At 34.1% G+C, this 25,701-nt stretch overlaps 2 protein-coding genes across 3 annotated transcripts; both read right to left on the reverse strand.

Moving 5' to 3' along the window:
- Positions 1-11,745: 11,745 nt before the first annotated feature.
- LOC114390892 (peptidyl-prolyl cis-trans isomerase FKBP62-like) lies at positions 11,746-17,094 on the reverse strand. Its single transcript, XM_028351811.1, has 13 exons — positions 16,708-17,094; positions 15,965-16,051; positions 15,396-15,656; positions 15,230-15,304; positions 15,064-15,144; positions 14,728-14,922; positions 14,530-14,622; positions 14,267-14,442; positions 13,647-13,769; positions 13,413-13,559; positions 13,196-13,323; positions 12,739-12,859; positions 11,746-12,021 (listed from the first exon to the last, which is right to left on the reverse strand). Exons 1-13 carry the CDS (start codon positions 16,892-16,894, stop codon positions 11,971-11,973), a joined length of 1,725 nt encoding a protein of 574 aa, XP_028207612.1. The 5' UTR covers positions 16,895-17,094; the 3' UTR covers positions 11,746-11,970.
- Positions 17,095-22,340: 5,246 nt separating this feature from the next.
- Positions 22,341-25,490, reverse strand: LOC114390464. Of its 2 annotated transcripts, XR_003661917.1 has the most exons (6): positions 25,206-25,490; positions 25,046-25,115; positions 24,326-24,463; positions 23,230-23,297; positions 23,035-23,120; positions 22,341-22,535 (listed from the first exon to the last, which is right to left on the reverse strand). XR_003661917.1 is itself a non-coding variant. In XM_028351201.1 (5 exons), exons 1-4 carry the CDS (start codon positions 25,304-25,306, stop codon positions 23,256-23,258), a joined length of 351 nt encoding a protein of 116 aa, XP_028207002.1. In that variant the 5' UTR covers positions 25,307-25,490; the 3' UTR covers positions 22,699-23,120; positions 23,230-23,255. The 2 variants fall into 2 exon arrangements, 1 of the variants encoding a protein (XP_028207002.1); XM_028351201.1 differs by lacking the exon at positions 22,341-22,535 and having other exon boundaries at positions 22,699-23,120.
- Positions 25,491-25,701: the final 211 nt, after the last annotated feature.

Below are 25,701 nucleotides of genomic sequence, written 5' to 3' on the forward strand. Positions count from 1 at the left end.
TTGTTGTACTTAAACTCCTCTTCACTGAAGTTGAACACAAGTAGGAAGACTATTTTGCAATAGCTTTTATGAAAAAATTAAAAATTTTGATGGGGCAATGTCATGCCAGAAATTTTTAAGGTCTAGTATGACAACTTTCACACTTTGACCAACTTGAAAAAAGGATGAGAGAACTTTATAAACTTTAGCTATTGAAAACTTCCCCAAGTTATGATTTCCCCACCTCCAACTATCAGTCTAATTTTCTTTAATAGTAACACCCTACAAAAGAAATTCCAAATTATTCAACAAATCCATCTCCCAGGAGAAAAGTCGTCTCTTCCATGACCAAATGCCATTCCTCTAGCTTCCAGCCTTAGTAATTCGACCATCCTTTTTCACAACTACTTGAAACAACCTGGGGATAGCCTCCTTTAAGGGACAAGAACCCACTCAGTGCTAATTCCAAAACTGTGTTTCTACCATCTCCAACCTTTCTAGAGATAAGACTAGGAAACAAAAATTCCAGATATCCAACAATTGAATCCAAATTAACAATATCTCACCACCACAAGGAAGATAAGTGAGAAGAAGCTAAGCTAAGATTCGCTGAATTAATGTCACCATACCTAGATGCCAAAATATGTTGCCAAATTTATTCTTTACCGACAAGGAATCTCCATCTCCAAATTGAAAGAAGACTGATATTGAAGAGTTCCAGATTTTTTATCCTGATACCTCCTTTTGATTTTGGAAGGTAGACTTTGTTCCAGTTTACCTAGTTGATCTTCTAAGTATCTTCAGCACCACTCCATAGAAACTTGTGTTGAATTCCAGCCAGCAAGTTTAAAACCTTCCTGGGAGCCTTATAGAAGGAAAAAAATATCTAGGTAAGTTATTCAACACAACATTAATTAAAACCAACCTTCCACCAATAGATAGATTACACCCTTTCCAAGCTATTAAACAATTTTTGAACAATTGGATTACCAGGTCCTAAGTAGAAGCTCTCTTCAGGTTAGCACTGATGGTAGACCAAGTAATTTAAACGGTAAAAAGAAATCTTACAGTACAAGGATGATGTTATTTCCAAAAAATTATGCTCCACACCGAGGCCATAGATACAACTTTTTAGGTCATAAACTAATTCGAAGCCCCTCAATATTGCCTTAAGTGTCCAGATATTTTCCATAGAGGCCTAGTCTGATATGATCTAATCATCAGCATATTGTGAGATTGAGATTACTTTTTCTCCCCTATTTAGACCCCTTTAAACAAAGTGTGCTTATCAGCCTTCTTGAACAACCCCGACAAGCCTTATGCTACTGCCCCGAAAAGCCTTCTACAACCACTAGGAAGAGGAACAGAGCTAAGGGATCCCTCTATTTTAAGCCTCTCTATGTATGAAATTCTTGTGACGGACACCCGAGATTGATGATGAGCAAGTGTAAGCTTTCACCCAAGAAATGCATCTCTTCGAGAACCCCAACCTTATCAATATATACTCCAAGAAGGGCCAACTGACTGAGTCGTAGGTCTTCTTGAAGTCAGCCTTAAAAATTAATCCCGTGTATTGGCTCCTTTTTGTCCAATCCACCAGTTGATTCATAACACTCCATGATACATGTGCAACCAGCCCATCTAATGATCCTTTACATGGGATTGGAGGTCCTATGACGAGGTCTAAGACTAAGAGGATGAAGCAAGCTTTGGTAAACAAGTTTTGAGAAAAATCCATGTGCTACTCAGTTTTTGAAAAAACTTTTTCATACTTATCTTGATTAATTCTTCTCTTGATTCTTGAATCTTGAGTCTTGAATCTTGATCTTGATTCTTGGAAGCTTGAACCTTGAATCTTGATTCTTGATTCTTGAAATCAAATTTCCTCTTGAACCTTGAAGTGTTCTTGATTCAATCTTGAACATCTTGAACTCATTCCTTGATTCTTGAGATCATCATCTTTGTTATCATGAAGTGTTCTTAACCTTTGAGCTTTTTGTCATCACCTTTGTTATCATAAAAACTTCTTTGAATCAATCTTGATTCATTATGAAGCTTGTTTCTATAATCTCCCTCTTTTTGATGATGACAACTTCTGAAATCAAGAAACACACACACACACACTTTTTCTTAGTCGATCACTCACATAAATTTCCATTCTCCCCCTTTGTTTTTGAATTTATGCTTCTCTTAAAATTAAGTTGATTACTCATGTGAGTTCTTGATTTAATCCCTATTTCTCTCCCCCTTTGGCATCAACAAAAAGCCAAAGTGCGTAACAAGTTTGAAGCATGCAAATACAACTAAGCATCCATACAACATTCATGGAAAAATATAAACCAAATTATGAAGCACGAACCATGAAGCAAGAACCATGAATAGATCAAATATAAAATCCACATAGTCAAATAACATAACTAATATTTGTTCAAACATACCATGCAAATAAAGAAATAGTAAATTGTTCAAATATCATAATAATATAGCCAAATACAAGGCTGGAAATCAAAGTACTAGTAATATAAAACAATATAAAACTAAGATGATGGTGGCGGCGGCGGTGGTAGATCAAAGCTTGAACGAATGTAAGACACATCTTCTTCAACCTTGGTGATTCTTGACTTCATCTCATTGAAGCGCATATCCACTTGTAATTTCAAAGTGTCAAACCTTTCACCAACAAAGGTTTGAAGACCATTAAACCTATCCAAAATCTTTGAAAGAAGAGATGAATCTTCTCCATCATGTCCTTCTTCACCAACATGTCGAGCACCCTTCTTCACCCAAGAGCCATCATGCTTTTTTTGATAACCAAAGGATGCTATGACTGAAGTGCCTGTAAGGAAGGATCTCTTGATTGGAACATAGGGTTCAGAATCAAGAGGGATGTTGAAGTGTTGAAGGAAAAGGGTAACAAGATGAGGATAAGGCAATGGAGCATTCAATCGCAATGCCTTGTGCATGCGATATCTAACAAGATGTGCCCAATCAATTTGTAGACCTTTATGAAAGGCCCACATAACAATGAGATCTTCTTCAGAAACCTGTGCAAGGTTTGAAGATCTCGGAAGCAAGATGCGAACAATTAGGTAATGAAGGATGCGGCTTTCAAAAGCCAATGAACCGGCAAGAAGCCTTTCGGTCATATCCACTTGGTTGGTGCAAACCAACCGGCGGGCATCATGCACAGAAAAATCAAATTTCCAATCGTCAATCAATGCACCTTCAAATGGTACACCTTCACTAGGCAATTGGGTTAAATCATAGAATAGGGACTGGTCAATGACTATCTTAATCCCATAAACCTCAGACATTAGGGTGCCTTCTTGGATTTCTAAGTTTGAATAGAAGGCTTTGACAAGATCAGAATAAACAGGCAATTTTAGAGACATGAATGGAATAAGATTGGAGTTTTCAAATGCTTGAAAACATTCAAAACTCTCATTTGAAAAGAAATCCATATCTATGAATTTTGGGTCAATAATGGAACGATAAGAAAAAAGGTTTGTGTATTGTATCCATTGCTCCTCTGATGAAAATAATGATCCAAAGGAAATGGAGGAAGGAATTGGCGTTTCCTGTGACCCGGAATGCCGTTGACTCCGACTCAAAGTGCCTTTTCGCTTCTTTGATGGTTCCATCATTTGAAGAGATTTTTCGAAATTTCAATCGGTTCAAATGAAAGTGGATGAAAAAATATGAAGTTTGGACTTTGTGGGGAGTGATTTGGACAAGAAATGAGTGAGATATTGCTGGAGAAAAATTTGGGGGCGAGCGTTTTCGAGAGAGAGAAGAGTTGCAGGTTTCAGAATTTGAAATTTGAATATATAGGTGCAGGGACGTGTTGTAATCGATTACACAAATATGGTAATCGATTACCAGAGAGCAACATAGCAAGAAATAACTGCTTGTAATCGATTATACTATTTTGGTAATCGATTACCAGAGGTTATTTTAGCCAGAAAACAAAAGCTAATAAACTTTTTAGGAGAGAAGGAATTTTGAGTGTTTATCAAAATACTTTTTAAAGAAAAATATATTAAAAAATACTTTATGAGTAATTCTCAATCATGTAATTCACATATCATATCATGCAAAAACATTAAAACATGTAGATAAACAATTATATCAAAGCAATCAAACACAAGTATTGGAGAATAATGATTATAGGTATTATAAAAATATTTTAATGAAAGTTTCATGCAAAGAAGATGAACTCAATCAAGAACACATATTCATAATTTCAAACATTCAAAACAAACAAAAAAAATTGTTAGTCATCATAATCAAACTGATTGAAGAAAAAATTTCAACTTAAGAAAAATTTTAATAAGAGAATGGTTTTGATATTACCTTTTTCATGATTAAAGTGTCTAGATCTTCAAAGATGAGGATCATACTTTTTCTCCTTGTTTTTCATTCTTGAGAGATGTTTTCATCACTTTCATAATCCATGGTTAGAAGATTTATCTCCTTTTCTGAACCATCGGATGAATCATTGTCATCCCATGCAATGTAGGCTTTCTTAGTTCTTCTTTCATCAAACCTTTTCTTTTCGCTTTTCTCAGGCCACTCTTCATTTGAAGGACAATTGGCCTTGATGTGACCAATTTGGTTGCATTTGTAACACCTAAGGACTTGAGAATCTTCTTGTGATTTTCTTCCATTGTTGATGTTCTGACGCCTGTCAATTCTTCTTTTCTTGATAAATTTCTGAAATTTCTTCACAAAGAATGAAAAATCTTCTTCATCATCTGAATCTTCTTCTTCGTTTTCTTCTTGCATTGATGATGAGGCTTTAAGGGCTATACTTCTCTTCTTTTTGTCATTTTCTTCATTTTGATTAAGGCGTTGTAGTTCCATCTCATGTTCTTGCAATTTTCTAAATAGAGTAGCAAGAGACATGGAAGATAGATCTTTACTTTCAGAAATAGCAGTTACCTTGGGCTGCCATTCCCTACTTAAACATCTTAAAACTTTGTTAATTAAATCTTCATTAGGAAAGATTTTTCCTAGAGAGGCAAGGTGATTTACTATATGTGTAAATCTTTTCTGCAAACTATGGATATTTTCATTAGGGTTCATCCTAAATAATTCATATTCATGGGTAAGGGTATTGATTCTAGACCTTTTCACATCAGTGGTTCCTTCATCGGTTAATTGGAGAGTATCCCACATCTCCTTGGCGTTTGTACAATTTGACACCCTAAAATACTCATTTATTCCTAGGGCTGATGTAATAATGTTTTTGGCTTTGAGATCATACTGGATTCTTCTCCTATCTTCTTCTGTCCACTTATCTCTAGGTTTTTGGGTTGTAGTGCTTGTGCTTACATCTACTACAGTGGGTATGTGTGGTCCTATTTCTATTTCTTCCCAAATATTTAGATCTATGGCTTCAATAAAAATCTGCATACGGGTTTTCCAATAATGGTAACCCTCACCATTGAAAATGGATGGTCTATGTATGGAATTTCCTTCAGGAAACAAAGGGTTTGAAGAGGCCATGAATCTTGAAGTGGTTAGACTTTCTACAAGATACCTGTTATGATACCACTTGTTGGATCGAGTGGCCTCAGAATAATTAAGAAGGGGGGTTGAATTAATTATTACTAGACCATTACTAATTAAAAAATTACCCTTCTTAGGCTTTTACTATGTTGTTAAGAAAATAAAGAATAGAAAAGAAACTTTAACTAAAAGTAAAAGCAGGAATTAATGTGCACAGCGGAAATTAAAAGAGTAGGGAAGAAGGAGACAAACACACAAGAGTTTTATACTAGTTCGGCAACAACCCGTGCCTACATCCAGTCCCCAAGCGACCTGCGGTCCTTGAGATTTCTTTTCAACCTTGTAAAAATCCTTTTACAAGCAAAGATCCACAAGGGATGTACCCTCCCTTGTTCTCTTTGAACAACCTAGTGGATGTACCCTCCACTAGAACTGATCCACAAGAGATGTACCCTCTCTTATTCTCAGTCAAACCCAAGTAGATGTACCCTCTACTTGTACCACAAAGGATGTACCCTCCAATGTGTTAAGACAAAGATCTTAGGCGGTTAAACCTTTGAAACTTTATGAATGGGGATATAAAAGAATTCTCAGGCGGTTAGTCCCTTGAAATCTTGTGTATATGGGAAAGGGAAGAATCAAAAGAATTCTCAGACTGTATCGTTTTGAATTCATTGACAAGGGAGAAGGGAGACACAAAAGAATTCAGGCGGTTAGTCCTTTGTTCTTTTGGAAAAGGGAGAAGAGAGACACAAAAAGAATTCAGGCGGTTAGTCCATGGCGAATTCTTTTTGGCAAAGGGAGAAGAGATGAAAAGAATGAAGAGCACAAGTTTTCAAGGTTTAGAAAACCAAAAAACTTTGGAAAGCTTTTGGCACAAGGAAGAAGAAGAAGAAGAATAAGTTCAAAGAGACTCAGAAATCAATGTGGAAAAATTGCTTGTATAAAAAATGAATTAGAAAAGATAGATGTATATAATGATTGATAGATTGAATGAAATGCAAAACAAAGCCTTGCTTTTATAGACTCTTCATGTCTGGTCAAGAGAACCATTAGAAGAGTTATGACTTTTAGAAAAACTTAAAACCAATTTGAAAAAGTCAAAAACCATTTGAAGAGTTACATCTTTTGATTTGTTCAGAAACTATTACTGGTAATCAATTACCAAATCAGTGTAATCGATTACACAAAGCTTTTTTGTGAAAGAATGTGACTCTTCACATTTGAATTTGAATTTCAACTTTCAAGTACACTGGTAATCGATTACCAAAACATTGTAATCGATTACAACTTTTTGAAATCAATTGAAACGTTGTAAATTCAGTTAAAAACTTTTTCAAAAACATTTTGCTACTGGTAATCGATTACAACAATCTGGTAATCGATTACCAGAGAGTAAAAACTCTTTGGTAAACAAGTTTTGAGAAAAATTCATGTGCTACTCAGTTTTTGAAAAAACTTTTTCATACTTATCTTGATTAATTCTTCTCTTGATTCTTGAATCTTGAGTCTTGAATCTTGATCTTGATTCTTGGAAGCTTGAACCTTGAATCTTGATTCTTGATTCTTGAAATCAAATTTCCTCTTGAACCTTGAAGTGTTCTTGATTCAATCTTGAACTCATTCCTTGATTCTTGAGATCATCATCTTTGTTATCATGAAGTGTTCTTAACCTTTGAGCTTTTTGTCATCACCTTTGTTATCATAAAAAAATTCTTTGAATCAATCTTGATTCATTATGAAGCTTGCTTCTATAGAAACCTCCAAAAATCTGCCAATAAGACACTTCTGTCATTATTATCGACCTCTTTCCCTGCTATCAATTTGGCATCCAAATCATTCAAATCCCTCTCTATTGTCTCAATTTGAGAATCCACCTTTTGAAACTCTTGTTTACACCATGCCTTCAAGGAAAGCTTAAGAGCTTTTAGCTCTTCCTTGAAAGCATAGAGTTTCCATTGCACCCCACATGGTTGAGACCAACTTTCCAAATCTACTTTCTTTAAGCTCGGATGTTGAGACCAGAAGTTGAAGAACTTAAATGGTTTGGCCCCCCATTTATACTCTCCATATCACAAAATAACCAGACAGTGGTCTGAGATGTCCTGATCACCCACCCATTGAACAGAAATATTCTAAAGAGAAATGAATTATTGAGATAGCAAAAATCTATATAATCTTCTCATGGAGAGACTGTCTGCAGTAAACCATGTATACCTTTTACAAAACACAAGTACCTCTAACAGGTCCATATATTAGACAAAGCTTTAGAAATTTTCCATATCCCCTTTGTTAAAACCAACAGGTTTACCCCTTTTTTCTGCCCTTTCCAACACTATTTTGAAGCCTCCTCCAATCCACCAACAATTTCTTCCAAAGTACCTCTTTGGCATAAGAAGGTCATTCCCCAAGTTTTCTTTACCTACTACAAACTAGGGGAGTATATGTTCACAAACACGCACTCTCTTCATAAGGTTCTGCTCTCCCCACAAATACCAATAAAACTAGTACTTTAAGACAATAAGATCCTCTCTTCAAATGATCAACATACCTCTTGACATACCAATTGATGGAGCTGCTACCCAGTGGTAACCCTTTTTGCCCCAGATTTCCCTCACCACCATTTCCTTCATAACTCCGACCTTGGTTTCCTGGATCATGCACATGTCGACTTTATTGGACACAAGAAAGGATCTCAGCCTCGATCTCTTAAGCCATCCTGCAACCCTCTGACATTGAAAATAATAATCTTTACATTCCATCGATATCACCCCCAATATTCTCCTGAGCCTCCTTATCCCTAACTTCCATTGTGAGAAGCTAATTGGTATGTGCAACCACCCCAGCCTGCACCAAGTCCAAATTTTCTTTGTAATATTGCTCTCTATACACACTCGTAAACAATTGTTGCATCTCCTGATATCTGAGCCCGAGATATGCAATCTCAACTGACTGCTTCTAGAATAATGCATAGGGGCCAAAGTCTTCCTCCTACACCATTCAAAAACCATGGAGGAAGAGGACCTAAGGATATCCCCAACCCCCGTCTTGGACAAAACCATGCGTTTCGGGTTGCTCATAATGTCATTGGGTCCTCTAGGCATAAAAGCACTGAAAGCCTTTAACCCAATCCACCAAACCTTGCGAAAATAAGCTCCTAACATGAAGAAGGCCCAACATAAGCCTTCATTCTATGAAGCAAGAAGGGATCCCTTGAGATTTCTATCTTATCGGTCTCTAAGTGGTCTAAATGGGCTTGGCCCAAATCTCCACTTCCTTGGGTCATAATTAGTGCAATAGCCACTACCCCCACCCGTCAATAGCAACTCCCTCCATACTCGTATACGCTAAGTGGGCCTAACCCAAATCCCTATAGTCATCAACCAAAACTAAGTCCTTGACCACAGGTCCCAACCCCGACCCTTCAATAACTTCCCTTTCCTTTTTCAAGCTTACCAGATGGTTTGGACTTGAATTTAGACAATTTGAATTCAAATTCAAACCCTTGGAGCTCACCAAAATTTCTTCACCATCTTCTGTCTTCAACTCATGATTGCCACCAAGATCTTCCCGATCCTCATTAGATGATTCTTTTGAACTTCCCTGCAAACCACTTCTTTTATTCTTGCAATTATGACAGTTCGCGCAATCTTTATTAGCTTTTTCCACCAATCTAATAGCAAATACACCCCATTAGTGTTCTCCATAATTATTGTATTTATTACATCTAGAGAGGTCGTGCATATCACAAAATGTGACACATCCAACTGCTCCTTATTGGATGTAGGCTTGTCTGTGTACATATACTCTCCAAACAGCGAATGTAAGACTTTAAAGAAATTCTTTGTCCAAGCATGCATAGGAATCCCATAGCACTTTATCCACACCAATCTCTTTGAATCCATAAGTTTAGGCATTCATGGAATGATCTCCTTAAACCATTCCTTAACCCATTCCTCACCAATTCTCACGTAATCACTAACTCCTTGACATTTGCATTCTCTAGCAGAACCAAGGAAGAGCCCAAGGGAGTAGCTCTCATGCCAAACAAACCTTCAAGATGGAATTTTTGTCGTGTCAAATAGGAGTCACCCTTGTTCTTCACCTTACCTACATATGCTCTTAGACATTTTTCTTCTATATCTTTAGTGATTGTAAACTCAACCATGGCAGAGTTATCATGCTTATCCCCTCCTCCCCTAGTGTTTGCCTTCTTACCCTGTTAAAAGTGTCATTGCACCACACTAGCATAGGATTTATCTAGACTAACCTAAACTTTCTTCCCTTTGCGCCCATTCTCCCCCTTACACTCATGCCCACATCCTCCATAGCCAAGGACTTCCTTTTCCACTGGTTTACTCTTCTCCCATCTTGCCCTCGAAAACCTAGGAATATTAACCATGAGTTTGCGATTCCCAAAGAATATTTTGTCCAACTTTAGAGCTAACATTTGATCACCATGAATGTCTTTAAAGCACGCAAATCCGAATCTAGCAGCTCTCTTATATCACTTGCTTGAAATGAAAACCTTTGTTATCTTGGCATATTTCCTAAAGACTTCAAACATATCCTTGGAGCCATAATCATCAGGCAATTTGATAAAAAGCAGGGACACTTGCCCATCCCCATCCTTTGGACCCACTTTTCTTTGACCCCATACATTTGTGTTGTGATGGAAAGAAGGATGATGACCAACCTCTATGACTCTTCTCCCTCTCCTCCAAACCTCTCTCCACTATCCTTTCTCTTGCTCAATCTCTCCCTCTTTTATGAAGGAGAACTAAAACCTCATGTTGACAATATAGTGTAGAAATGGTCTAGAGAAGCTTGTGCTACTTGCTCTCAAGGTCTAAAGATGTTGAAGACTTTGTGTTACTTGAATCATCAAATCCACCAGTGATGAATTCTCCACTCGGGTCAAGGCCAATGGCATGTCCCTCATGGTCACAGGTCACGCCACTCCAATTACAACAATAAATACTTTGATTCCTCATCTTTAATTTGTTGGAATATTTTTCAGGCTTGAATGTGAGGTTGTTCTTTAGTTGAAGCAACAATGATTGTTGATCCTGGAGACATTTGCCAGAGGTACAAAGTAGATACTAAGATCCAACAATAGCTTAGAAAGAAAAAAAAAATGAAACTAATGTAATTCTTGTCGGTATCTACTCTGAGTGACAACACAACACTGAAAAAGTGAAGGAACAAATGGTGTCTTATATAAAGTTTTAATATAGAATGCGAAAACTAGATTGGTCATACGTACCACCTTAGACCTATTGCGCTGTTCAAAGTAAACCATGTCATAAGTCATAAATGGACTTTGTAGCATTTTGTTTTGCCAGAAAGGAAGAAATACAAGGCTATGTTAGTTGAAGACCATCGTTATTTTTATTGCATCCTACACGTTTCGATGTCTGCCCTTCTAATTATGTACTAATGACATTGACTTTTACAGAATCAGACTGCTAGGAGTACAATATTTTCTATAAAAATGTCTTTTAAACAACTAATAGTATTATTAATTCGTTCACCAGTCAAATGGTTTGGGAAGAAAGTGGGTGCATTTTTTTACTATGAATTATATGTATTCACTCCTCAGTCCTTGCATTAATTTCCATTTATTTGTCGTTTGATGACCGTGGGAGATTCAAATCTTCATATGACTATCCACTTGTATAATTTTCTATTAAGATGGCACGTAACAAGGTTTCCCGAGTTTGAATAATTGTATTGTTAACTCCTTCCCTAAGTAGTGCATTATTTGACTATCAAATAACCTGTTATATAACAAACACAAGTGATAATACTTATATATACTTATATTCCTTAGTCAAGTGATTAAGGCATACGTATAAAAAGAATACCCACGTTGTATGCCAATAATCAGCAGAAAAAAAAAATAAAGCCGTCAATGGTACTACATCAGTTAACTATCTAATATATTCAAGTGCGATTATTGGAATTCTTGTTCGTTACTAATTCATAAGGGCAATTCCAACGGCCTGGTTCAATGGATCGTATACTCGAAATTCTAACATCTTTTTCCTACTAGAATAAAAACCAGTCGCAGGTGTGAAAATAAATAAGTCTTGAAATGTACAAACCATTTTAAGACATGCAAGAGAAGCGCTAAAGATCTGTCGAACATCATTTAGAAAATCTTAACGTGTAAGTTAGAATTCTCTTTTTGTTGCTCAACAATGCACATTCTGAACTGGTTGCCAAGTCACTTTAAAGTTCAGTAGATTTTAAACGAAATTTTGTTGTCGCGATCATGCCGAAACAATAAACTCCACACAAAAATATAGGAAAAAGAACAACGTCACAAATGTTTAATTTTGCCGGGATTTCCACGTTCTTGGAACTAGCGAAACAAAATTTGTCTCCATCCACATGCATAATCCATCAAAATTTCTAAATGTCCACGAATAATAAAAAGAAAGCAGACTCTCGAAATTAGATGAATTTCCATGGTGTTTATGATTTGCTGTCTATATTTATGGGCTGAGCATCCTTCGACGCTGGTTTCTGCATGTTGAACAAAACACAGCACATTAAAAACACAGCCCAAACAAAAGTCAAAAGTAAAATTAATGGTAATGTTAAAAACACAGCGTTACAACTATTAGATATATAGTAATGTTTTATAATTCCGATAGTTAATTTTATTAGCTTTGTCAACAAGTGACTAAGTAAAGAAAGCATATTTGGTTTTGATAAAATTAATGGTGTTCTACTTCTTGTTTCGTTCCATAGAACTAGGAACCACCAATCCTTGAGATACAAAATTGAATTTTCCTAACATACCCTGAAGTGTTAATTTATAGAATGAAATTTATTAATTAAAATATTATTTTCACCCTACCTAGTACCTACTCTTCCTTATAAATAATTTTAAATACCATGTAAATTATAAATTTTTAAAATTACTGATGTAACTTGAAATATGTAAAGATTATATATAATACAGAGTTGTGAATATAACCATTCCAAAAATTGTGAACAACAAAAAAACAAGAAATATATGGAGTATTTCATTCAAAATATTGTACCCATGTTAATTTTCTGTCACAGATAGAACATTTTTAGCACTTAATAACAATATTTCGTCAATTAAAATATTGTACACATGAGAAAATTTTAAACTTCTTCATTTCGAATGGGGAATATTCATGCTTGAGATCAAAATTTGACTATTTCGCATTGACTTCTGGTATGAGCAAATTATAGAGACGGAATACTCACACTATTGTCAAGAGAATCTAGCTTGTGCAGTTTGTTGAACATATTTCCATAAAATTTTGCCTCTTTCTTGTTGTACTCCTTCATCTTTTCCTTCAGAGTCACGTACTCAAGCTTGACATCCCTGGTTTATATATTGAAAGCAAATGTATCGGTAATAAATATCACGAGACACAAATAATAAATCATCTAAAATTCAAATAAATAATACTTGAAGTTTTAAACCAGATTAAGAAACTACTCTTCTATGAAAGCCGTCAAGGAGTAATTCTTAAAATAGGTTTAAGTTTAATACGCTATAATTATAAAGATTTTTACATTATTATCTATTATAAATCAAATTAGAATAATTTTTAGAGTATTCTATGGTAATTAGGTAATTATAACAAAAGTTGCAATTTGTAATTATATGACAAATTGACAATCAGTGTATATCAATTGAACTTGTCAAACTATTTACCTGTTGTTAGGTTCAAGCTCAAGAGCTTTCTTAATATCAAATTCAGCCAAATCTAAATCAGCCAACTGGATATATGCCTGGGTCCGTCTATAAAGAGCCTTCACGTTAGTACTCTCAAGGTCCAGTACCTGCTTGTCCACATTAAGAATCAGTTTTCGCTTGTAAACACATGAAGTGCTTTTTTCTATAACCATAAGATGGGATACATCAGCCATACCTTTGTGCACAATTTCTCTGCTTGTTTGTAATCTTTTAATTTTAACTTGCATGCTGCATTGTTTAAATTACAGGCAACCTTCAAGAATTTGGAGCTCTTCTTCTCCTCTTCGCTAAAGGCAGTATCGTACTCTATGAACTTTACAGCCTATGATAAGATTTTGGTAACAAAAATGCCTCAGGAATGCATTGAAATGGAAGAGAATGAATAAATATTCAATTTATTTTTTATTACCTTCTCATATCTTTTAGAAGCTCTTGCATATTTACCAGCTTTAAATAATGCATTTCCTTCTTCTTTCTTCTTACCAGCAGCTTCAATCTTCTCTGGTGTGTCCATGTCCCAGGACTCCTTCTCCTAAAAGAGGCAAAAATTATTAATTATTTATAGGTAGAGGAATTCAATGAACTTTTGGAACTCAAAAATTGATTCGGCAGGGTGATGATTCAGTTAAATACAAGAAACAGGATGCAATTAAAGTATAGGAATAAAAACAGGCACAACAATAAAGAAGACATAAAATTGAAACTTGCAAGCATAAAGAAAGAGAGCACATTCATAATGCTTTTGTTTCTACATCAAGCCCTTAACCTAGTGAGTTGTGTTTAATTACAACTGCATGGTGATTAGCATTCCTTTCCAATAACAATTTCTTTCATCAAAATTAAAACATACGAAATCAATGCAGAATTGCAAATATTTGCTCAGTTATTAACTTACCTTCTCAAATGAGTTTTGTTTAATTAAAACTGCATGGTGATTAGCATTCCTTTCCAATAACAATTTCTTTCACCAAAATTGAAACATACAAAATCAATGCAGAATTGCAAATATTAGCTCAGTTATTAACTTACCTTCTCAAATGATACTAGCTCAATCTCGTAATATAATGTGGAGTTAGGTGGAACTACTGCAAGTTCCTGTTGAGACTCTGATGAACCAAAAGCATATTCAGGTGCTATAGTCAACAATGCTACCTCACCCTTCTTCATAGTCAACACAGCTCTGTCAAGCCCATCAATTACTTGCTCTGCTCAAGCCATCAAGCACTCACCTTAGTTAGCATAAACATAAATTAATGGGGACTGGGAAGAAACATAGAGACAGTTCAAGTTACCCTCATCAGTTTTGAATTCAAACAGCCCTCCTTCATCATCATGACCCTTTTTCAAAAATAAAGTACCATCTTGCAGTTTACCAATTACTTTCACTACAAGAATGAAAAAAAAAGGAAGAAGACATCAGAAACCATGTCCTAAATCCATAAAAAAGAAAAGGCCATCATTCACATTAATAAGTATTAGCTAGCATTTACATTTCACAATGGCTCCCTCATTTGGATGCTCATATCCTTCCCCTTCCTTGAGGATCTTCTTAATGACCTTCTTGTCATCAGTTACTTCAGACACAGTCTTCCAAGAAACTAGCTCGAGAGTAATCTGCAAAGTTGCATTTGGTGGAACTGCACCTTCATCACCATGCGCTGGCTTACCCTTCTCACCAAATCCATCTATAAAAATATATAAAAAAATGCATAAAAAATTGAACAAAAGAAGTATATTTAAGATTACTAGTCATATCCTTCTCAGTAAAAAAAGGAACAAAAAAACAAAGTTATACCATCAGGATCCAAATTCTGTAGAATACTTACATTGTGGCTTCACTGTCAAAAGCACTTTCTCTCCCTTCTTCATGGTTTTAACAGCCTTTGAAAAAGCAGGACAAAAATGACCTGTAATACAGTAAACATTAATGTTAGATCACACAATAAATAAAAAACTAATATAAAGAGAGCAACAAAATCAGTAGGCACTGACCATCGTTGACTGTGAACTCCACTCCATCAGATTTAGCCACAAGAGTTCCATCCTCAAGATGTGCTTCATACTTCACTGCAACACCATGAGTGCATTTAATAGTCAAGACTAAGTTTAATAATACAATAATCAAACAGAAAATGAAATATTTAACAAATATGTATACCTAAAACTTCATCAGGATCCTTGGGGTTTTCCCATTTCTCTCCCTCGGTAAGTATCTTCTTAAATAAGCCTCCATCCTTACATATGTCCTTCACACTAGTCCAAGACAACAGCTCCACATCAAATTGAAGAGTTGCATTGGGGGGGATTGTTGGAGGAGAACCAGATTCACCATAAGCTAGCTCAGCTGGGATGGTGAAAAGGGCATTTTCACCTTTCTTCATTGTTATAATACCTTGATCCCATCCTTTAATAACTTGCCCTGCATTTCCAAGGCACCACTTACGTCAAAACATAGTATGTTCCAAAATTTCAATCAAAACGTAATACCTTGTTCCACAAACAAAGGAGTAAACAAACATTTAGAGATTCATTCAGCTCTTCATTTATACGCTCAAATCATGATTATCCATTGAACCATAATTTCACAAATTGACCATCACAAGCACAACCTCATTTAAACACTTACGCACACTGAAATGCTAATAGTTAAATCCACTTGATTACCAACCAAACACTCACTATCAGTCACAACACCAACAGTTCTCAAAAATAAAATAAGGCACCCACCTTGTCCAAGCGTGAAACTGAAAGGAGTTCCCCTATCTCTGCTAGAGTCAAACTTCGTGCCATCAAGCAACGTCCCAGTATAGTGAACTGAAAAAAGAAAATAAAAAATTAAATAAACCATTGAATAAATAAAGCTAAACAAAACAAACAAGAGATTAGAACAAGCTAAGCTAAAAGATTGCCAAGTAACACTCTCTAACACAATCTTTTAAATAATTAAGAATTCTCTACTTCCATCAGACCCAATTTTCATTAGTTACATTTTCATTTCAATGTCTGTTACAACTCTATGACCGAGTTGAGATGCTAGCAAGTAGCAACACTCACTCTTTTAATCCCCTCCTTGTTTAGTCCTCAATAAAAAAATAAAAAAAAAAATACAAGCAAACATTTGAGATACTAAAAACATAATTAAGCCTTTGAATTATTTATTTCAAATTGCCTGAAATTTACGACATTTAATGAATTTCACTTTTAATTTTGTGATTTTTAGTATGTAAATAAAAAGATTGTGTTATAGTGTGTGACACGTGCAACTTTTCTAGGTAGGTTTGTTTTAATCTCTTATTTTTTGTATAAAAAAGAAGTAATCGTTATGAGCAGTAGAGTTGTCTCATCTCCGAGGACTTAACACAACTGCATTCACACTAGGACTCAAACTGTTCTAATTTTTTTAATTTCATTTTTCATTTACATTTATTCCAAAGAACAATCCCAATAAGAAAATGCAGCACATAGAGTACCTTGAACTTCGTCACCAGCTTCAGGGGTGTCCCATCCTTCACCTTCTTTCAGGAGCTTCTTCTTCAAACCCTCTTTCCCAATCTCCTTCTCCTCGCCGACCTTCAGGACGGGGTTGCTGCCGCTGCCGGCGAAGTCGAAGTCCTCGCCCATGGGCTCCGCCGCCGCCATGTCGAAATCCTCGTCCATGTTGTGGAAATGTGAGAATGCGGAGAGGAAATAAAGTTTGTAGTTTTGAGTGAAAAGAGAGATGTGAAGAAGCGAATCGGGTTAGGGTGGAGGGGGAAGAAAAGAGGGTTTTAAAAGGGGAAAGGGTTCCAGAGAGTTCCACGGCAATGGGATCAGAGTGAGTATAAGTGAGTAGTTTGGAGAATCGAGGATTAGGATGGTTCAATTACCGGGTTTTTTTTTTTTTCTTTCTTTCTTTCTTTGCTTTTGGATATTATATTTTCAAACACATCAAATTATTAGATCTGACGTGATATTATCATAGTTTTGTTTTCTTTATAAATTTAAAAATTTAATTGATTTTTTTTCTAAATTATAAAGTTATATTATCATACTTAATAATTATGGTGATTAAGCTATAAAAATAAGTATATATTCTGGTGTAAATAATTAATTAAAATAATAATGATAGTATTGATTAATTAAAATAATAATAACAATAGTAATAATAAATTCACATGTAACTTGTTGAAGATTTTTCATCCTAATAATAAAAAAAATTAAAAATTTACTCGAATAATACAATTTAAAAATTATTTACATAAATAATATAAATCATCCTGTATAGTGAGAAATCAATCATCTCAAATAAATTTTACATTTTTCTTTTTTTCATCTTATGAAATCATTTCCTAAGAATCCATTTCATAATGTACTATTTTTTTACATTGACCTTACTAAATTGGTTCTCCAAGAATCGATTTTGTAAGTTTTTTTAAAAAAAAATAAAACAGCTTAGAATGTGATTTTTTTTTGTTTTTTTTTTATCTTTTTGTTATTTATTTGAGTTTTTTTATTTTTTTAAATGGTTTTCTATTTTTTGTTATAGTTTTTTAAAAAAATAATTTTTTTGTTTTAATTTGTTCAATATATATATTAATTTATAAAAATATAAATTATCTAGCATAGTATTTAAGAAAAATACATATATTTAAATACTCAATATAAATATAATTTAATTAAATATTTATGAAAATGCATATATTTAAGTGATCTAATTATTTTACCTAAAAAAATTAAATAAATAAAAATGTTCAATTTGCATTGATAATTAATGAAAAACTGTAAGGGCTTAAATATGAATTAATGTACAATAGTATTTAAAAAATAATTAATCCTTAAATGAAACTAGACAATTTTATTAATGTGTTATCCCTCAATATTTATTTTCTCAAATCCTTTAGTAATCTCTTTTTATAATATAATTAGTTAATTATTAGTTAATATATCATATTAAATAGTAAAATTTAATGTGAACTAGAATTACTACTATTATTAAAAAGACATTGTGATTGAACTTAAATGATAATCTATAAAATAAAACAAGATTACACATAAAATTCCTAAAACATACATAATCAGCACCATAAAAAACAAACATACAATAAAGTCATTGTTGAAACACACTTCATGACATATTGCACACACCAAATACATATTTGTTGACAAGAGGTTAATTCTCCTTCGGAAACACCTACGTCAAATATTAATAACATAAGGACATGCAATGCAAATTTGTGAATACCAAAATTATCGGTAACCTAAAATGTGAAAGCATTACCTTGACAAAATTGTACAGTGCAATATTCAAATAACATTTGGAGTGAGAAGAAAAAGGACAAAACACAATTGTTTGTAGAGTATACCATTAAGTTCAATAGAAAATAAACTCTATACGACACAAAAAATAAAAAATTAACAACAAGAGTAAGAAACTTACCTCTTGCATAACTAAGATGGAACCAATGTGAATGTTCATCATATACAAGCTAAAATTTTGACCTTCTATGATTGTCTGTTTCATAGTGGCATCAGTAGTCCCTGTAGGATCCTGAAATTAAAACTCTCATGAATGAATATCCAAAAAATAGCAATGTAATCATTAGAGACCGAATTAAACTTGACTACCTTGAGCGTAACTCTCATGTCACCAAAACCGTTGGGGTTGCAAGCAAGGTTATCAAACTCGAGAGTTTACGTAAACTCGTGAGAGTTTCATAGATTTGACTCATGGACTTGTAAGAGTCCACTTCATATAAAAATAATAATAAAATATTTATAAATAACATACCAATTAAACATTTCAACAATATTATAAAGCAAAATAGTAAATTATAAATTTCAAAATACTTAAATAATCAAGTCTAGTATTACAGTACTAGTACTACTACTAACAACTTGCAAATGTTATAGTAGTGATAAATCATTCCCATTGAGGGTTTGATGTTATTCGAGAACAAGAGTTTGATGTTATTAAAGGTGATTTTTTTTACTCAGGAACAACACACTAAATGAAAGTATTTTGAACACTAAACAAATAGAAAATTCATATCTATTTAATAATGTTACTTTTGCATTATCCTTTCTTGTGCTTCATATTATTGTTTGTGGTTTGATCACCCATTTGCATGGTAAATTTTAGGGGTAGCATCGGGAAATGTTATTTTCTAATAGAATTAGGAAAAAGTATCTAAATAAAGTCATCACTAAGGATATGTTGATTTTGTTTAGCCTATTATACATCTCTATTCTTAATGCAATATACTATTTCATCTCTGGAAAGGGATTTGGGAGAGAAGATAGATAAGTTAGGTTCTTTCACATGAGGGATCTTGCTTAGAGTATATTAGTAGATGTAGGTGTAAATTGAAATAATTATAAATAGAGAAAAATCATTAATATTACATCAAGAGTAGCTCTGGTAGGCTAAATTCCCAACATTCTCATCTTTTGAATTTACTTATATAATAATATTGAGTTCTCTAATCTTTCTATTTTAATTAATTAATTTACTTTTATAATTGTTTTTTCTCTTGTTTATTTTAATTCTTTGCCAATTTAATTTACTGTCTTTCTACAACCTTTTTCAAATCTTTTTCTTAATTAAATATTCATCTACCTAAGTACAAACAAAGTCCTTGTGGATTCGACATTCAGACTTCCGTTTTAACTTTATTACTTGGGACGAATTAGTGCACTTGTCAAACCGTTCAACATGGTGTGTCATCAAATTTACTAATCCTACAATTATATGAATTCAATAATCAATTGAATGTTTACTTGTATCAAATACAATAAATGTTTTACGATAATTGACCTTGTGATTGAACGATATCTAAAGTATAAAATCATGGATTCCTGTTAAATTCATGTTGGGTACTTGGTGGGCGTGCATTATGAATTCTTGAGTTGGGAGTGGCTCCCTAGATTGTTGATTTATCAAGGCAACTTGTACGACCCCTGCAAGACTAGGAATAAGTGTTGTTGAATTGGAGGATGACAAATTTGGTTTAGAAGGGTGAATAAAGGATGTGAGCTAGGTCTGAGTTATCAATGTCGAGAAACTCCCATGGATTATTGTTTATGATGAATGAGACTTTGTGAAAGAAATAAATGGTTTGAAGATGTCGAGAAACTTCCATAGTTCATTTCACTATGGTCTTTATGCCTTATTCTAGGGAACAACAAGGCAAGACATAGTTAGCATTTGAGGAACCTTCAACATAAAAAAGGTGATTATTTTTCCTAAGACCCTTGCTGCTGCAAGTGGTTGTTCAGAGGAAGGTTTGGTGTTTGACAAAGACTGGGAGAAGGATATAACCCAGGAGACGATGGACGTCATGCTATATGGAAAGCCATGCCCAGATACTACTGACAGGAAGGCCTTTGTTAGCCTCTTTAGGACTACGAACCTCATGTATATGTGCAGACTCATCCATAGCTTTCTATTCAACATAGTAATGCCCAGACTAGGATCAAGAGACTATGTATGTGATAGGGACAAATTGTGCATGTATAAGGTGATGGTGAGTGAGAAGGTGAATCTGCCTGAAGTCATATTTTTTTATTGGCTTCAAACATTCAAGGACAAATTCTAAGCAAAGGACAAGAACAACCATGTTCCTTATGAGATACTTTTCATTTAGATCATAAGGAACGATAGGGTGGATGCGTTTGTGTTAGAACCACCTGTAGATATCACACAGCTAAAGGGTGTTACCTTTGTTAAGATGGGGATAACCAACAACTTCCAAGAATATGCTCAGAAGTATATCAAAAGAAAGGTCAAGAAGAAGCCTAAGGAGGAACCATAGTCTGTGGCTAGACAAATGGAAGGGGCTCAGCAACAACCAATGGATCTGGAGTTTGGAGCATCGTCTCAGCAAACTTAGAGGGAGTAAGCTTAAGCTAAGCCAAAACCCTCTACTTAGTCTAAACCTAGACAACCCAGACTCAAACTGCCTACCAAAAGAAAAAGACCCACCTACAACATTATCTAATCCTAAACCTTCAAACCAAACCAAGAAACCCAAGAAACAACCACCATTTGACCCCAAACCTACAAACTCTAAAATAGCCCAAAAAAGGAAGGAATCAGACTTTAAATCTGAACCTAATCTTAACCATCACCAAAGAGACCAACCATAACAATCAAACACCCTTAACCTCAATCTCAACCTGCATCTGTCTCACCAATGAAACCAGCCTCACCATCCAACACCCAAGAATTTGATGTTGAGATTCTTGATACCCCAACACCTCAATCCCCACACTCTTTAACACTTCAACCATAGACTTCGCAACATTCACCTAAACCATCTTTTTTTCCCTTATGAGCAAGAAAGAAGATGTTGCATTTGCTAAGGCAAAGAAGAAGTCCTTGGCAGAGTCTAGGAAGAAGGACAAGATAGGCAAAACTCTTGAGATGAAGGATGCTATAGAAGAAGAAGATGGCATCATTACCTTTGTGGAAGCTCTGTCTATCAAAGAGCATAAGAAGAAGTTGGTTAAAGATGAAAGGTTAGCTTCCTTGGAAGGAAAGGTTTCTAAAGAAATTCCACAAGATGCCATTCTAGAGTCTCTGAAGACCTTGTCTATTGAAGAGGCCTAGAGGATAGTAACAGAAGAGGCTACCATGGTTGATGTTGATGGTGATCCAGTGCCTGTAGAATTGATTGTTGAATCAATCCAGACACAATTTAAACTCAAAGTTAAGGAAGCTGAAAGGGAAGAGCTTGAGAGAATTCAGTTTGCTGTTGAGCATTAAGCTAAATTGATTTTTGCAAATGATGTTGCAAGGTAGACAAAGGTTGAAGTGGCTATCATTCCTGAAGACTTGGACCCAAAAGAGAAAGAAGCTCTTGAAAAAGCTATGGTCCAATCTATTTTAGAAGCTTCTCTTAATGAATATGAGGATAACATTATTGAGATAGACCCTGGTGCTGCAGCTGTTGTAACGACCTGCCTCGTCGCTACGATATCACTACTCTAAATCGCATAATTTTCAATTTTTGAATGAAAACTCTGTTAATTTGCTTATGAAAAATGAGAGTAAATTGTTCGTGATATACATTCACTAAACAATGCACAATTACTTATATATATTAACTCGATCACATCATTCACATAATGAAAAATAAATTAGTTCATACATATAATTAAATTTGTGATTTACATCCTCATTTCGAAAAGAATTATATAACCAGCTATAGAGGAGTTGTTTAACAAAACACAACTCTCTCCCAAAATAATCCCAATGTCATTACGTCGGTTTGGCGGCTCCACAAAAGAATCCTACTTCACGTACTTTACTGCTATCCGTCTGCTCCCACAAACGAAGGTTCGCAATTATCACAGGTACCAACCACACGGTACAAAAATTACAAGGGTGAGTTTATTATAAAAGAAATCAACAAAAAAATTAAATGGTCATGATTAGTAAGAAAACGTTAACAAATATCATAATCATACACAAACATCCATTAGTCCAACATACACTCAACAAGTAGTCATCAACCTTTCACAATTCCAATCAATCATGCTCAATACGATGCTTGTGTTTGACCTCAACTCTCAAATGCAATATGGTACCATTCATCGGGAAATACCCTAAGCGTGTCCACACGACAGTCTCACTTAGGAAAACTAGGCAACAAGTGTTGAGGTCACCTTGTTGTGCATAGGTAATTCCCTCCATGGTGATCAAACTGAGTCTCAAGGGAGTTCCAAACCGAGGGACATGCCCCTATGCACAAGTATTCTCCCTCATGAGAAACTACAAGTACTTATTGACAAAGTTTATACTATTCAATTTTGCATACCAACAATCGTAGGTGTAACACAAATCAAGATTGGCATCATCAACCTCTGATTGTCCTTCTCTAATAAGACCATCATCATTTCCAAACTGATACAATAAAAAACCAGCTTCATGTTAACATTCTAATTTAAAGGTTAAAAATAATAATTACAATGTTCATGAATAAAATAGATCAACAAAATTACATAAAGCTTACATGTTAGTCAATTTGTCTAATACCATTTAAAACCACCTTTTCTTGGACTGTTTCACTATTCTCCATAACTGTAGAAAACCAATACACAGTTCATTGTTATATAATCTTCAACAGAAAAATTAAACAATTTAAGGACAAGCTTTAGTTCACCACAAAATATAAAAAACCAATCAAAATGTCAGTACAAACTACATTTCACAAATTCAATTCATCCCCTACACCAGCTTTCAAAAATTCAATTCATCCTCTACATAAAGTTTTTTTTTAAGTCAAATATTATTGAAAAATTGGCACACAAGTCGTGTTCCAATTACCAAAGCAGAGAGTACACCATATATGACAATAAGACCCCCCTGATACAAAGCCTCCCAAGAACAATTGCATGGAACATCTCTATAGAATCAAACTATCGAGCAAGTAGACAAAACATAAAACAACCAAGTAGCTAAAATCCTTCAACCTTATTATATGTAATTATTAAAACAAAATTAAATATAACATGATCAATCCATATTCCAAAAAGCCTTGTCACCTTTCTTACACAAACAAAGGACTCACCTTATTATATGTAATTATTAGAACATAATTAAATATATCAGGGACCGAGAAAATAAAGAAAAAAAATGCAAAAACTCTACTTCTAGAAGAGTTAATATATTCTCATCTGAAAAATATGAAAGCATAAAGATGGAAAACAAAGCTATTAGAAAATGAACCGCAGATGAAGAAGAATAAGAAAATGTAAATAGATATTATTCTCATCAAGAAAACATGAAAGCATAAAGAAAGAAAACCGACCGTGATACCAATAGAACCTAGATGAAGAATGATAAAAGAGTAGATGAAGAAGAATAAAAAAATAGAACCCACAATCTGCTATAACACCCTCTCCTACACAAACCTTATAACAGCATAAAAAACCCAAATTAGAAAGCATGGAACAAAAACAACAAATAACAAAAAGGAAACAACAACAGTGGCGGACAATAAACAAGAATCCTTCCAAATTTTTCAACTTGATCCACTAATAAGCAAAACAATAATTCAACCCTATCGTACAAGCACGAAAAATAGCCATCAGAAAACTCAAACGAACCTGCAGATGTGTTGATGACAACCGAGTGATGCCCTTTGCAGCAACCACGACAAAATAGCCACCGAAAATCTCAAACCCGATCGGCGAACTCCTTCTCCGAGGTACCCGGTTGCAAAAGACTCCAATGGTCTCTAAATACTGATAAATATCTTTTTTTAATAGATAGATTAGGCTTATTAATTAATATTATATTTATTATTATGCTTGTTTTAATTTATGTTTATTTTTATATTTTTTAAATGTTTATTATAATATTATATTTATAACGAATAAAAAAAGAAAAAAATAAATATTAAATTATATTTTAGGTTATAAATTTATTCATCAAGTAAATTCTTTTATTAATAATAACTGACGAAAATTAACGGATGTATGAATTTGTCATATTTTTTTATTTTTGGAAATTTAAATTTAAATTTTCATTCGATGAAAAATTTGTAAGCCTTCTATACATTTAGAAACAAAAATGATTATTTACAAAGTTTTATTTTAAAAGGGTTTTGATAGAAAATTAAATATGCAATGAAAAAAAAAATATAAATTTAACCGGAACAACCTACTATTATGGGTTTTTACAACATGGTCCAAAATGAGCCATTAGTAACTGACCCATGGAAGCAATGCCCTAGGTTATAATACCATTTTCTTCGGCTTGTTTTGGAAGTGTCTTCTAACTCCATAACCTACTTTCCTACTATATCCAGTCCAAAATTCCCATACCTCTATACTTTCAAACTCTAAACCAACTCTCAGCTTCCAATCAACATTTTCGGATGTCATATTTAGTATCCTAATTCAAAATAAAAAATAAACTCAGCATGATCATAATAATAATCAATAAAATTGATGGTTTCTATTAAAATACACTAACTTACAATACCTTAAATTGCGCTGCGCTTTGGAAATCCCCATCCTTTGTGTGGCCAACTGCAACTTAATCATCAAAGAGAGGTTGAAGAAGAAGAATTCATCCAGTGTCATCCATTGGGGGAGGAAGGAAAAACCTATCTCACAAGTCACAGCCCATGTACGCTTGCTATTGCAGTCCGCACATTGAGTTCACTGGAAAAAATGCTAAGGTTCAGCAGGGAGAAAAAGAAGAAGAACGTTTGAGAGAGGGCTTTAGTGAAAAGATGAGTTTAGGAAGAGTTTAAGTGAATACATCTCAACCACACATTGTTATTTTTTTTTCCTCTCTCTTCAACATTAAATTTTCAAATTCTCTCTCGTCTTCCATCTTTCACCAGGATTAAATTTCCAATATAAACATTAAATTATTTTACAAAATAATTTCATAGATGATTAGACTATTTTAAGGAGCTATTACTATTTGTAACTATTTTTTTATAATTGCAACTGTACTTATTATTCTCAAA

The sequence above is a fragment of the Glycine soja genome, chromosome 16 (assembly GCF_004193775.1).
Source record: "Glycine soja cultivar W05 chromosome 16, ASM419377v2, whole genome shotgun sequence".
Lineage (NCBI taxonomy): Eukaryota > Viridiplantae > Streptophyta > Magnoliopsida > Fabales > Fabaceae > Glycine > Glycine soja.